The sequence below is a fragment of the Chiloscyllium plagiosum genome, chromosome 2 (assembly GCF_004010195.1).
Source record: "Chiloscyllium plagiosum isolate BGI_BamShark_2017 chromosome 2, ASM401019v2, whole genome shotgun sequence".
Classification (NCBI taxonomy): domain Eukaryota; kingdom Metazoa; phylum Chordata; class Chondrichthyes; order Orectolobiformes; family Hemiscylliidae; genus Chiloscyllium; species Chiloscyllium plagiosum.
The window spans coordinates 53,285,750-53,300,496 of NC_057711.1; the positions used below are offsets into that span (position 1 = coordinate 53,285,750).

The 14,747-nt window shown below is 41.0% G+C and overlaps 1 protein-coding gene across 1 annotated transcript in view; it reads left to right on the forward strand.

The window, feature by feature from the left end:
• The window catches only part of erap2 (endoplasmic reticulum aminopeptidase 2), a 66,968-nt gene that overhangs the window by 23,958 nt on the left and 28,263 nt on the right, over positions 1 to 14,747 (forward strand). The window contains exons 4-7 of the mRNA XM_043709791.1: positions 8,339 to 8,459; positions 8,999 to 9,153; positions 12,233 to 12,346; positions 12,458 to 12,589. Of these exons, the coding sequence (XP_043565726.1) occupies positions 8,339 to 8,459; positions 8,999 to 9,153; positions 12,233 to 12,346; positions 12,458 to 12,589 (522 nt within the window). The remainder of the gene's footprint in view (positions 1 to 8,338; positions 8,460 to 8,998; positions 9,154 to 12,232; positions 12,347 to 12,457; positions 12,590 to 14,747) is intronic.

Below are 14,747 nucleotides of genomic sequence, written 5' to 3' on the forward strand. Positions count from 1 at the left end.
GCTTTCTTTTATTAGTCAGAGTATTGAGTACAGGAGTTGGGAGGTCATGTTGCGGCTGTACAGGACATTGGTTAGGCCACTATTGGAATATTATGTGCAATTCTGGTCTCCTTCCTATCGGAAAGATGTTGTGAAACTTGAAAGGGTTCAGAAAATATTTACAAGGGTGTTGCCAGAGTTGGAGGATTTGAGCTATAGGGAGAGGGCTGTTTTTCCAGGAGTGTCAGAGGCTGAGGGGTGACCTTATAGAGGTTTATAAAAACATGAGGGGCATGGATAGGATAAATAGACAAATTCTTTTCCCTGGAGTGGGGGAGTTCAGAACTAGAGGGCATAGGTTTATGGTGAGAGGGAAAAGATACAAAAGATACCTAAGGGGCAAGTTTTTCACTCAGAGGGTGGTACATGTATGGAATGAGCTGCTAGAGGAAGTGGTGGAGGCTCGTACATTTAAAAGTCATCAGGATGGGTATATGAATAGGAATGGTTTGGCGGGATGTGGGCCAGGTGCTGGCAGGTGGGACTAGATTGAGTTAGGATATCTGGTCAGCATGGACGAGTTGGACTGAAGGGTCTGTTTCTGTGCTGTACATCTCTACGATTCTATGACTCTAATGCTTTTTAGCGAAAGCAATCTGCCATCCATTCCTGGTCTGATCTACATATGATACTTAACTGTCCTATGAAATTGTCTACAAACCAGTTAATTTAAGGGCAGTTCAGGAGGGCAACAAATACTAGGCTTGCCAGCAAGACCCATATTCTATAAGGAAAAAAAAGGGGATACTTTAATGTCTAATTTTCAATACTGCTGTTTGCATAAGCTTCTTTTATCCACTAGCCAAGGTATGCTAATGCATCTGAACATGAACATAGTGCTGGTTAATTAGTAGCCAATTACTTTCTAAGGACAGAGACCTGTGATCAATCATAATTTAATCATGTGTTTAGTGTAATCATATGGCATTTGAAGTTGGCAACAACTTAGAAATGTAGTTATCAAAAAACTGCCAACTCCACAAAAGGTTTCCCCCTAAGGTTTAGGAACTGACTATCCTGATGTATTTCAGGAGGTGTCAGGATCTCCTCCTTCTTGCTGGAAATGTTATTCCCAGGTAAATTTAAAATTGAGGCAACCATTTTAAAGGTTGAACTCTGTGTTACTTTGAGTGTACTTCAGTATGCGACACCTCACATTTCCTGTCAGGGCCAAAATGGTAACTGGCAGGAATCAGCTTGGAAATCTCAATTTGTAGTTTCTCACCTGCATTTTCATTCCTGGATATGGGTTTGGGGAGCATATGATCATAGGAACAAGAGTAAATCATTCAGCTAGTCAAGCGTACTCTACAATTCATCACGATCATGGCTGATCAAACATTTCAGTGCATTTGACAAAGAACAAAGAAAATTACAGCACAGGAACAAGCCCTTTGGCCCTCTAAGAGTGTGCCAATCCAGATCCTCTATTAAAACCAATGACCTACTTTCCAAGGATCTGCATCCCTCTGCTCCTTGCCCATTCATGTCTGTCCAGATACATCTTAAATGATGCTATGGTGCCTGCCTCTACCACCTCTGCTGGCAATGCATTCCAGGTACCCATCTCACTCTGCGTAAAGAACTTTCCACTCATATTTCCCTTAAACGTTTCCACTCTCACCTTGAACTCATGACCCCTAGTAATTGAATCCCCCACTCTGGTTAAAAATGCTTCTTGCTATCCACTTTGTCTATACCTGTCATGATTTTATAGACCTCAATCAGGTTTCCTCTCAACCTCCGTCTTTCTAATTAAAATTATCCTAATCTACTCAACCCCTCCTCATAAATCGTGCCCTCCATATCAGGTAACATCCTGGTGAACCACCTCTGCACCCTCTCCAATGCATCCACATCCTTCTGGTAATGTGGCAACCAGAACTGAACGCAGTATTCCAAATGTCGCTGACCCAAAGTCCTATAAAAGTGTAACATGACCTGCCAGCTTTTGTACTGAATACCCTAACCGATGAAGGAAAGCATGCCGTATGTTTTCTTGACCACTCTATTGATCTGCGTTGCCACCTTCAGGGTACAATGGACCTGAACACCCAGATCTCTGTATATCAATTTTCCCCAGGGCTTTTCCATTTATTGCATAGTTCGCTCAAGAATTGGATCTTCCAAAATGCATCACCATCTGGATTAAACTCCATCTGCCATTTCTCCACCCAACTCTCCAATCTATCTATATTCTGCTCCATTTTCAGAAACTCCCTTTCACTACTACTCTCTGTCTCCTGTTGCCTTGCCAGTTCTCTATCCATCTAGCTAGTTCCCCATGTGACTTCACTTTCTCCATCAGCCTACTTTGGGGAACCTTATCAAACGCCTTCCTGAAGTCCATGTATATGACATCTACAGCCCTTCCCTAATAAATTAATTTTGTCACTTCCTCAAAGAATTCTATTAAGTTGGTAAGACATGACCTTCCCTGCACAAAACCATGCTACCTATCATTGATAAGACCATTTTCTTCCAAATGTAAATAGATTCTATCCCTCAGTATCTTCTCCAGCAGCTTCCCCACCACTGATGTCAGGCTCACTGGTCTATAATTAGCTGGATTACTAACCCTTCTTAAACAAAGGGACAACATTAGCAGTTCTTCGGGACCTCACCTGTATTCAAGGATGCTGCAAAGATAGCTGTTATGATCCCAGCTATTTGCTCTCCCGCTTCCCTCAGTAACCTGGGATCGATCCCATCCTGACCTGGGAACTTGTCTATTTAATGCCTTTTAGAATACCCAACTCCATCCTCATGCCTACTTGACCTAGAGTAATCAAACATCTATCCCTAACCTCAACATCCATCATGTCCCTCTCCTCGGTGACTACCGACACAAAGTACTCATTAAGAATTTCACTCATTTTCTCTGACTTCACACATAACTTTCCTCCTTTGTCCTTGAGTGAACCAACTCTTTCTCTAGTTATCCTCTTTCTCCTTATATATGAATAAAAGGCTTTGGGATTTTCCTTAACCTTGTTTGCTAAAGATATCCCATGACCTCTTTTAGCCCTCTTAATTCCTTGTTTCAGATTGATCCTACTTTCCCAATATTCTGCCAAAGCTTCATCTGTTTTCAGTCGCCTAGACTTTATGTATGCTTCCTTTTTCCTCTTAGCTTTTCTCACTATTTCACCTGATATCCATGGTTCCCTAATCTTGCCATTCCTAACCCTCATTTTCACACGGACATGTCTGTCCTGCACTCTAATCAACCTCTGTTTAAAAGTCTCCCACATATCAAATGTGGATTCACCCTCAAACAGCTGCTCCCAATCCACATTCCCCAGCTCCAGCTGAATTTTGGTCGAGTTGGCCTTCCCCCAGTTTCGCACTCTTCCTTTTGGACCATGCTTGTCTTTGTCAATGAGTGTTCTAAAACTTGGGAATTGTGATGACTAGACCCAAAGTAATCCCTAACTGAAATTTCAGCCACCTGGCCAGGTTCATTCCTCAACACCAGATCCAGTATAGCCCTTTTCCGAGTTGGACCATTTACATACTGCACTACCAAACCCTCCTGGATGCTCCTAACAACTTCTACTTCATCTAAACCTTTAGCACTAAGTGAATCCCAGTCAGTGTTGGGAAAATTAAAATCTCTCATCACCACCACCCTGTTGTTCCTACATCTTTCCATAATCTGTTTACATTTTTGTACCTCTATATCACACTCACTATTGGGAGGCCTGTCGTACAGTCCCAACATTGTTACCGCACCCTTCCTATTTTTGAGCTCTGCCCATATTGCCTCACTGCTCGAGTCCTCCATAGTGCCCTCCTTCAGCATATCTGTGATATACTCTCTAACCGGTAATGCAACTCCTCCACCCCTTTCACCTCCCTCTCTATCCCACTTGAAACATCTATATTTTCAGATATTTATTTGCTAATCTTGCCCTTCCCTCAACCAAGTCTCAGTAATAGCAATAACATCATACACCCAGGTACTAATCGAAGCCCTAAGTTCATCTGCTTTACCTACTACTCTTCTTGCATTAAAACAAATGCACTTCAGACCACCTGTCACTTTGCATTCATTATCTGCTCCCTGCCTCCTCTTCCACTTAGTAACGCTGACTTCATTATCTAGTTCCTTATAGGCTTTAGTTACTGCTTCCTTACTATTCACTAGCATCCTCATTTGGTTCCCATTCCCCTGCTACATTAGTTTAAACTCTCCCCAACCGTGTTAGCAAAAGCACCCCCTATGACATTGGTTCCAGTCCTGACCAAGTGTAGACTGTCCAATTTGTAATAGTCCAAACCTCCCCAGAACTGGTCCCAATGCCCAAAAATCTAAAAGCCTCCCTCCTGAAACATCTCTAAAGCCACTCATTGATCCTGCCTATTCTTTAATTTCTACTCTGACTAGCATATGGCACTGGCAGCAATCCTGAGTTTACTACCTCAGAGGTTCTACTTTTTAACTTGACTCCTAACTCCCTAAATTCTGCTTATAGGACCTCATCCCATTTATTATCAATATCATTAGTGCCTATATGCATCACGACAGCTGGCTGTTCACCCTCCTGCTTCAGAATGTCCTGCAGCCGATCTGATTCCTCCCTGACCCATGCACCTGGGAGACAACATACCATTCAGGAGTCTCGTTTTGACCACAGAGCCACCTAAATACTCTCCTTACAATTGAATCCCCTATGATTATAGCCCTTCCACTCTTTTTCCCACCCTCTGTATTGCAGAGCCAGCCACAGTGCCATGAACCTGGCTACTGCTGCCTTCCCCTGGTATGCCCGTCTCCCCCAAGAGTATCCAGAATGGTATACCTGTTTTGGAGGAAGATGAGTGCAGGAGACACCTGCACTGTCTTCCAGCTCTTTCTCTGCCATTTGGTCACCCATTCCCTTTCTCTCTCAGCAATCCTAAACTGCGGTGTGACCAATTCACTAAATGTGCTATCCATGACCTTCTCAGAACCACAGATGCTCCAAAGTGAGTCCATCCACAGCTCCAAAGCTGTCATGCCGTCGAACAAGAGCTGCAGCTGGACACACTTCCTGTACGTGAAGGGGCCAGGGATATTAGCTACGTCCCTGAGCTCCCACATTGAGCCACTGCCCAAATATATTGGTTCATTCTCTTTCCCAGAGCGCAATTCAATCACTTCCACTCAGCTCCTCACTCTCACTGCTCCCACTGCTGCTGTAAATTAGAGGCCACTGATTCCACAAGGTAAGTATTTCAATGGGAAAAATACTTTTCTGGCACATTATCTAAGTAACCGTTTATGTCATTGACAGTCAAAAAAATGTATCGACCTCTAACTTAAATATATTCAAAGACTGTGCTTCCACAATTCTCTGGGATACAGAATTCCAAAGATTCACCATTCTCTGAGTAAAATATTTCCCTTCATCTTCATCCTAAATGGCAATTCCCTTATTTTTAAGTTCTGCCCCCTGTTTCTAGACTTCAGATGCTTGGGGAGATATCTTCCCTGCAAATATCCTGTCTATCCATTTAATCCATTTTGTATGGTTCAATGACATCATTTATCATTCTTTAAAACTCTTTGAATACAGGCTCAGTTTGGCCAATTTCCCATGTCAGGAGGGGAATTCGGCCCCAAACTAGGCCTAGGATTGGTATGAAGCTGGTGTTTAGGACTCTATAATGGTGGATGGCAGGCAAGTTCTCAAGCGATGCAGCAATCATATTGAGATGAGCATTTGAGCTGTGCACATAAAACATAAATAAGCTGTTTCAATATACAACTAAGGACACATGCTTTTTGAGGATGGCATTAGCAAAGTTTATTTGTAACTGACCACAGTCTGCACCTTGCATTCTCCAATCAGTCTACTTTGGTGCTAGGCCACCAAACCAACATTCTTTGAAGACACTGTTGAAGACTGACACCATAAGACCACAAGGCATAGGAGAAGAGATAGGCCATTCGGCCCATGGGGTCTGCTCCATCATGCAACCATGTCTGACCATGTTTCTCAACCCTATTCTTCTGTCATCTCCCTATAACCTTTTATCCCCTTAGCAAACAAGGATAATATCTATCTCTGTCATAAATACAATGCCATGGCTTCCAAGTCCTGAGCGGCAATTCACCACTCACTAGCTGAATAAATTCCTCCTTAGCTCAGTTCCAAAGGGTCATACTTTCCCACTGAAGCTGCTCAGGCCCTAGTCTCTCCTACTAGTGGAAACACCTTCCCCTCATCTACAGTAACCAGGTCACTCAGTATTTTGTAAGATTCAATGAGAACTCATTCATCCTTCAAAATGCTGAGAACAAACCCAGAGTCCTCAACCACTTTTCAAATGGATAATCTTTGTAAACCTCTTCTGGATGCCTTCCAATGCCAGCACAGCCTTCCTTAGATATGGAGTCCCAAGCTGCTCATAATATTCCAAATGCTGTCTAGCCAGAGCCTTATACAGTCTCAGCAGGATATCTCTTCTAGCCCTCTTCAAATAAATGCTAACATTGCATTTGCCTTTCTAACTGCCAACTGAACCTGCATGTTAACCTTAAGAGAATCCTGAACTAGGACTCCCATGTTCATAGTTGGCCTTACTCAATTGTAAAAACCGATACCAGCTTCTTCCTCTAAGACTGCATGGTGAATTCTGACATATTATGGTCACTGCCACAAGGGGAACTATCACGTTAATCTTGGTAATCAATTCTGTCTCATTACACATCATCAAATCCAGAATTGTTTGTACCACAAGCTGCTCCCAAAAACCATCTTGTAGACATTCCACAAATTCCTTTTCTTGAAATGTGCTACCAATCTGATATTCCCACGAATCAACCAACTCTTGCTTCAGCTGTGATAACTATGAACCACAATGGGGTCCACCAACTTCCACACCATGCAGTTACACACATTGCCTGGCCTGGCATCTCTATTTTAATTATTTTTTTCTTACTTTGATATTTGAAAGTTTCTCACTGGTCTCTTAGTTTGCACCCTGTAAATATTTTACTTATTTACCTTCAGTCTAAAAGTAACCTCTCATAGGTAGTCAAATTAGTTACCATCACCAACCAGTGAACATACAGTTTACACAGTGATGTCACTGTTTTGTGCTGGGCCCCTGACCCTGGGCTTGTTATCCTGTTTAATAGAAGGTGGTGTTGATGGTAGCCATGAGGTGCCGGTATTGGACTGGGGTGGACAAAGTTAAAAATCAGGGCTTTTGCCCAAAACGTCGATTTTCCTGCTCCACGGATGCTGCCTGACCTGCTATGCTTTTCCAGCACCACTCTGATCTAAACTCTGGTTTCCAGCATCTGCAGTCCTCACTTTTGCAAAGTTAAAAATCACACAACACCAGCTTATAGTCCAACAGGTTTATTTGGTATACTTCCAAATAAACTTGTTGGACTATATTACCTGGTGCTATGTGATTTTTAACTCTGTTTAATAGAAACCTTGTAAACCAAGAGCCAAAAACAAAAGCAAAAAATCATTACTTCCCCTCTGCTCCAAATTCTCATGCTGCCTCTCAATCACCAAATTATATACTCACTCAGGCTGTGTCAAACTCTGGATATGGTCTCTCCTTCCCGATAGTGTGAAACTTACTGAATTCTAAGTTCCTCCAGTCCAGCTGTTGGATACTTCAGCACTTGCACTACATCTGAATTGGAGTGGAATCCACATTCTAGTTCAGGATCACAAACAAAAGTCTTTGCCACTTTTGTAAATTGAAGATCACTGACTAGGGCGGCACTGCTGCTTTACACCAAGTTTGAATCCACCTTAGGGCAATTGTCTGTGAAGAAGTTTGCACATTCTCCACATGCTCGGGTTTCCTCCAGGTGCTGGGTTTCCTCCCACAATCCAAAGACGTGCAGGTTGGGTGAATCAGCTATGCTAAATTGTCTATAGTGGTCCAGGGGTGTGCAGGTTGGGTGGATCAGCCATGCTAAATTGCCTATAGTGGTCCAGGGGTGTGCAGGTTGGGTGGATCAGCCATGGGGAATGGAGGATTACAGGGATAGGGTGGGATGGGGACGGGGATGGGTCAGGATGAAGTGCTCTTTGGAGGATCAATATATACTCAATGGGCTAAAAGGCCTGCATCATACTGTAGAGATTCGATGATTCTATGACTTGAAACTCTCTGGAATTTGGAAATCTCACACATTAATCCCTAAATTGTGAATCACCAGAAGTTTGTTATCCTTCAAATATAACTAAACACATTCCGAAGACGTCTACAGTCTGACATATAACTGTTTCCTGAGTTTGCAAACACATAACTTTAATGTGTGAATCTTGTATTCTGACAGGTGTCGATATATGCTGCGCCAGATAAGTGGAGTCAGACACATTATGCACTGGAGGCTGCCGTGAAACTCTTGGAGTTTTATGAACATTACTTCAATATCTACTACCCACTTCCAAAGCAGGGTAAATCAAACATTGGGTTTCAGTATAGATATGAAGTAAAATATATTATACAATAAGGTCATGCAAGTTGTAAAGTGTGGGAAAATTGATTGGAAAAGGGCTGAGAGAAATGGGGGGTACTAATCTCATAGGAGTAGAGTAGGTAGAGAGAGAGAGAGACTGTGAAAGAAGAGGTGAAGAATAGAGATTATGGGGGAGGGGAATTGGACAGGCTGAAAATCTAGCAGGTGATAGGTGTGGAGTGGATTTCTTTTGGTTTCTGATCCCTTCACTGAATACAGTCTGAAGTACTTAATTGTCTGTTAAGTGCTTTGGGACTTCCTAAAATTAGGCAAAATATGACCAAACAGCAAATTCTTTATTTCAGTGAATTAGTTCAGTGAGCAATGTTTTGAATTAAGTGATGCCAAAATAAATGTAAATTGTTGAATCTAAATTCTCTTTCAGGTCTTATACTGTGACATTGTAATTGTTATTGATACGATAAATGATTGAGAAAGCACATTAAGAAGTAATACAATGAGAAATTTATTTTTTAGATTTAGTTGCAATTCCAGACTTTCAGTCAGGAGCCATGGAGAACTGGGGTTTAACGACTTACAGGGAAACATCTCTACTGTATCACCCTGAAACGTCCTCTGCATCAGATAAACTGTGGATTACCATGGTGATAGGTCATGAACTGGCTCACCAGGTACTGTCTGTCTCTTATAATGTACATTTTACTTTGGCCTGTATCCAGATTCATGAGTCTCTTGCATGTTAGTTGACTTTATACTCCTAATTAACAAAGACCTGTGCCTCGTGCATAATGGTTGATAAAAGTCATTGTGTAAATGGAACTACAGCTCCATTATAAATATTAATTATCTGTTAATCAAAATCAACAACAGGCTCATGTGAAAGACTATTGGTTTAGACCACAGCTTTACTATCCACTGGTTCAGGTTTCATCCACTATTTTGGCATTAAACATGTAAAACGTGTTCCAGGAAGGTACTTACAAAAATGATGAACTGGTTTCATGTAAAAAGTTCAGATTTGACACCATCTTTGTTATGTTATTAAATGTACTTTATTTGTGGTCATAGCTTTCTTGATAGCATTTGTACCTCTGACCCAGATATTTGAGTTCAATTCCCACACTAGTACTTGAACACACAAATCTAGGCTTGCATTCCAGTGCAATTCTGATTGAATACTGAACTTCGGGCATATTATCTTTTCAGTTGAGATGTCAATCTGAGGCCTTGTCTGCCCTGTCAGGTAAAGGTCCCATGGCATTATTTTAAAGGAGAGTAGGCAAGCTTTCCCCATTGTCTGGGCTTCTGTTGATGTCCAGGCCTTACCACAATGTATTATTTGGTATTATCACCTAGCAATTTGTGGAAACTTTCACAGTGCAAAATATATTTTCCACATTGCAACAGTTACTTCACTTCAGAAGTATTTCATGAGCTTTTATGTGACCTATCCTTATTAAAGTTATCATATGCGTTCAAGTTTTTCTTTATATCTTACAGTCTGAATATTTTAAGCATTTTTAAGATCATTCTCCTCTAATTTATTTTTATATATCTGTTGTAATATGAGATAATTCCCAGTCTTCTGAAAGTACTAGATTTGTAGAATCTCTTTACATTTACTAGCTAAATGAATGGTAAAACCACTATTTTCTAACCAGACAATAGGGTTGCTCTCCTATTAGTGAGAGACAACTAGTGATGGCAGTCACTGTGTGTTCTGTTGGATCTATTTCTCCAAGGCCACCCAATGCAGCCAAGTACTTGCATGTTGGAGCTACCACACTAATGAGAACATAGACAGATCACTCCATCTTTTACTCTAGCCTACTGAAGGTCTCTGACAGGTCTGCGTGATGTCCCTCTGCCTCTCCCTGCAGTTTAACCTGGTCACATATGGCTGAGACCAGAGGCACGACTTCTACAAGGGGCTGAGAGGGAGCCAGTCTCCAGCAGGACCCAAGTGTCAAAGTCATCTAGTGTTTCTCCCTCTGCCAACTGTGGGCATCTGTCAATGAGAAGGAAAAGCACTGGAGAGGAAGGGTCAGTACTTGAGAGCTGGATGGAAGCTCTTGAGTGCACATCATACTTGCAATGCTAAATCTTGCAAGCTATGACACTTTGCGAGGTATCTGTGCACTGGCAGAGTTGGATTGAGGAGGAGGATGCAGCAGCACTGAACTGGATTATGATCTTGGACCACACTGGATGAGTCCGATGAGAGAGCCTACTAGTTGGGTAACCCAGGAAAAGGATCTGCCTTCTACTTGTGACCCCACCCAGCATCAGCAGGAGGGCAGCATTGGAGAACCTAGGAGCTAGTTTGGAATTCTTAAGGGGATTCTTTAGGATTCTAGGGGCAGGCACCACAGGGCAAGCTCAGGTTTGCAGTGAGTGAAGTACTGTCCAACTGGCATTTAGGCATGGCACCAGAACCTTCAATCATTGAAGGTCCCATCAGTGACAAGAACTTTCAGCTTGCTCAAACATAATGCATCAAATGATTTATGCTACATCTCACTTGTGTAGGTGATGAGCTGAGAAGCATGTGATTGCAGAAAATAACATATTCCATGCATTAAGGGATATGAAGACATCCATTGCACTTAATTTCATACATTCCTTTAAAAATGTAACATTTAGGCATATGGCCCAAGCAATAACTCTGACGTAGGAAGAGAGGAGGGGAAAGAATCCCAGAAGTAAGGATTTTTACTGAATTTTAAACAAACTCATGTTGAAATATTTTCAACAATTTTCATGTTAACGGTCATCCATAGTAGTAGGCTGCTTCTGTGTAGGGTACATAAACAGTCAGGATGTAAATTAGTTAGTTTTCGATAAGGAGGTCAAATAGAACTTGGAATCTTTGGGGTTTGAACTGGTGGGAGGGACGGGGGAGACATCAGGATCTTCAAGATTTGGGTCACAAGGTTGTGGAGAGAATGGAGTATTAGGTTTGGGTTTGTGGGGTTGGGAAGTGACTTGGCTTTTAAGTTTTGAAAGAGGTTGGGGGTCTGTTGGGTTTGAATTGGTGGGGCTGGGAGTTGGAGAGAAAACAGCATCTTTAGGGTTAGCTTATAAGGGAGAGTGGGGAGGTGAACAGGAGAGTTCAGTTAATTGCTGGAGAAACATTCCTACTCCCTGGCCCACAAGCAGTGCAATAAAATCAGTTAGATGATAGATTGTGAGCTTCATGCCTCCTTCCACCTGCTGGGTTTCCCAAATGCTTAGGAATCCTGGCATTCAGCTGCTAAAAATAAAGAAAGAATTAAAATGGAGACTAGTAGCCTCCTTAAAATATTTAGTTACCAGAGTGGATTGCTCATGAACTCCTGTCATCAATCCAACTAACTTCCTTAAAAACAAGTAGAAGGAATGGGATCAGGTTTCTCAGATGTTGTTTAATAAAGATGCAGCATATTTAAAGTTGCCTAGCTATAGAATATAGATTCGGTGGTCCCTGTTTGAATCAAAATGTGATGACATTTCTGTGAGCCCTTCACTTTAAGGAAACCATTTTCAAATTAGAGCCTGTATTTGATTATGCCATAACCATTATCAGATGGGTATATAGTCCTGAAAAAAACCATTGTATTTCACTTCTGAAACTAGAAAAGGGATGATAGAAATATTAGTGAATATCTATCTTTCCAGTGGAGATTTTCAGGAAATCATTTCAATAATTATTGAATTCAAAATGACAAAAAAGTTCATTGGATCCCTAATGAATATCATATTTTTCTTTAGTGGTTTGGTAACTTGGTAACCATGGAGTGGTGGAATGACATCTGGCTGAATGAAGGATTTGCCAGGTACATGGAGTTTGTCTCTGTCGATTCCACTTATCCAGAGCTACAAGTTGTGAGTAAACGTTTCTAGCTCTTGGTTTGTGAGTAAACCTTTCTCACTATTGGTGACTTCATTGCAGGATATATAACTCTGTTTAATTCTTTTAATACTTCCTCTTTACAGGATGATTATTTTTTGAACACATGTTTTGGAGCAATGGGAAGAGATTCAATGAATTCATCACGCCCCATATCCACACCTGCAGAAAATCCAACTCAGATAAAGGAAATGTTTGATACTGTCTCTTATGATAAGGTATTTGTGGCACTTACTTGAATGTGTTGTTTAATGTCACAGACTTTGAAACAATGTTGGCTTATTGCTGTTCTTTGTTAACATTATTAATTGTTGACGGTGAAGTTAACATTCTCACAGACATTGTTGGATAGATGTGCACTAAATCCTACATATGGTACAACTTCAACATTTAAGAGGCATTTGGATGGGTATATGAATAGGAAGGGTTTTGGAGGGATATGGGCCGGGTGCTGGCAGGTGGGACTAGATTGGGTTGGGATATCTGGTCAGCATGGTCGGGTTGGACCGAAGGGTCTGTTTCCATACTGTACATCTCTATGACTCTAATATCACATCAAAAATGTTCATATGTAATTTTTATTTATTAAGAGTATCAGATCAATATTTTCCTTCTCATCATTCTAAAATGAACACATTGGAAAAGAAGGACCAAGTTATCATTTATGTCTTAAACTTTATAAGATACTTGAATTAGGTCACCTTTATCTTACATGCTCAAGTAATAATTGCAGCTAAGGCAAATTATTCACAGCAGAATCACAGTACAGCACTGAGTAGATTAATTCATTGCAATGTCCAGAGTACGCAAGGATGAAGTTCAATACAAAGTTGCATAATTTAACTGACTTGATTTAATGGTACAGTAGAATGCTTAACTATCCACCATCAGTCATTAGCACCTAAATAAGGAACACTTGTAATTTGAGTTTTTCATTAATAATTAAGAATCTTCGGTCTTTACAGTTTGGTATTTTTGATAGACTCCAGTATCTAGATTCTGATAATAGGCGGATAAAATGTGCACTTCACTTTTTAGAATAGATTGTATACATCAGTTTTGTGTTGTTTGCTCGCCCCTGGAATCTTTGGATGCATGATTGGTGACTGTCTCAAACTATTTATTTTCCCTAGCACTCTTCCTAATGTAGTCAATCTTTCAATTAACAACAAACAATTTGTGATAAACAAGAGATTGTAAATGTACTGTTCACAGTGGAAGATAGTCTTCATGTATTACAAGGAAATTCTAGTTTGAATACAGCCTGTAAACTTACCAATAAATCTTGGTTGTAATATAGGTCACTTTCTCTGTGTTCAAAGATTTAAGCTGTTAAACTAGCAGTTTGATACATTAAATTTTCTCTGTGGTGTGTTATGCTTTATTTTTCTCATTCTTCAATTTAAACTGCCTGGAAAACAAAATTCTGTAGTGTTCCACTGTAAGCACCACATCTCTAGGTTCTAACCTTGGAAGACAATACAGCTTAACTTTGGAAATAATGCATCTTCCTCCTGACCCTTATAAATCAAGTGATGAAACAAAGAACAAAGCCAAGGGAAGGGACCCTGGATTTTGAACTATCTTAAAAAAACATATTCCTAGTCAGTCAGTTGGCAATAATAGTACTGGCAGTTTGTATACCAAGTGAAAACAAACATGAAAGCAACTCAAATGATACAGGTGAGGACCCAGCAAGATTGTAGTCTATGGCTAAACACCTGAAGAGAGCGGTTTTAAAAGAAAACTATCTCCTAGTACTATCAAATAGCTTTTATTCACCAGTGCCATTCAGCTCCGAATCTCATTCAGATTTGGTCCAAGGAAAAGAGCTGAACTCCAGAGGCAAGATGAAAGTGGCATGAGAGTGGCTTGACTGAGAGTGGCATCAAGGAGCCCCAGTAAAACTGGAGTCAATATGAAACAGAGGAAGATGTTAAACAGGTTGAAGTCAAACTTAGCTCAAGGGGAAGATAATTGTGATTGCTGAAGGTCAGTCATCTCATCTCCAGGACAACTCTACAAGAGCTCCTCACATTAGTATCTTGGTCCCTATCATCTCTAGCTCTTCATCAATGGCCTTCCAGCATAAGGTGCCTGCTGATGATTAACCAATGTTCAGCACCATTTACAACTCCTCAGATGTTGAAGTAGTCTGTGTCCAAATGCAGCAAGGCCTGGGCAACATTCCCCTGATAAATGGCAAGCAACATGTACAGCTCAAGCGTCAGGCAGTGACCATGGTCCAGCAAAACAGGAATCCAACTGTTACTCATTCATACTCATTGGCATTACCAATGCTGAATCCTCTGGTACCATCATCCTGGGGGTTACTATTAGAGTCATAGAGATGTACAGCATGGAAACAGACCCTTC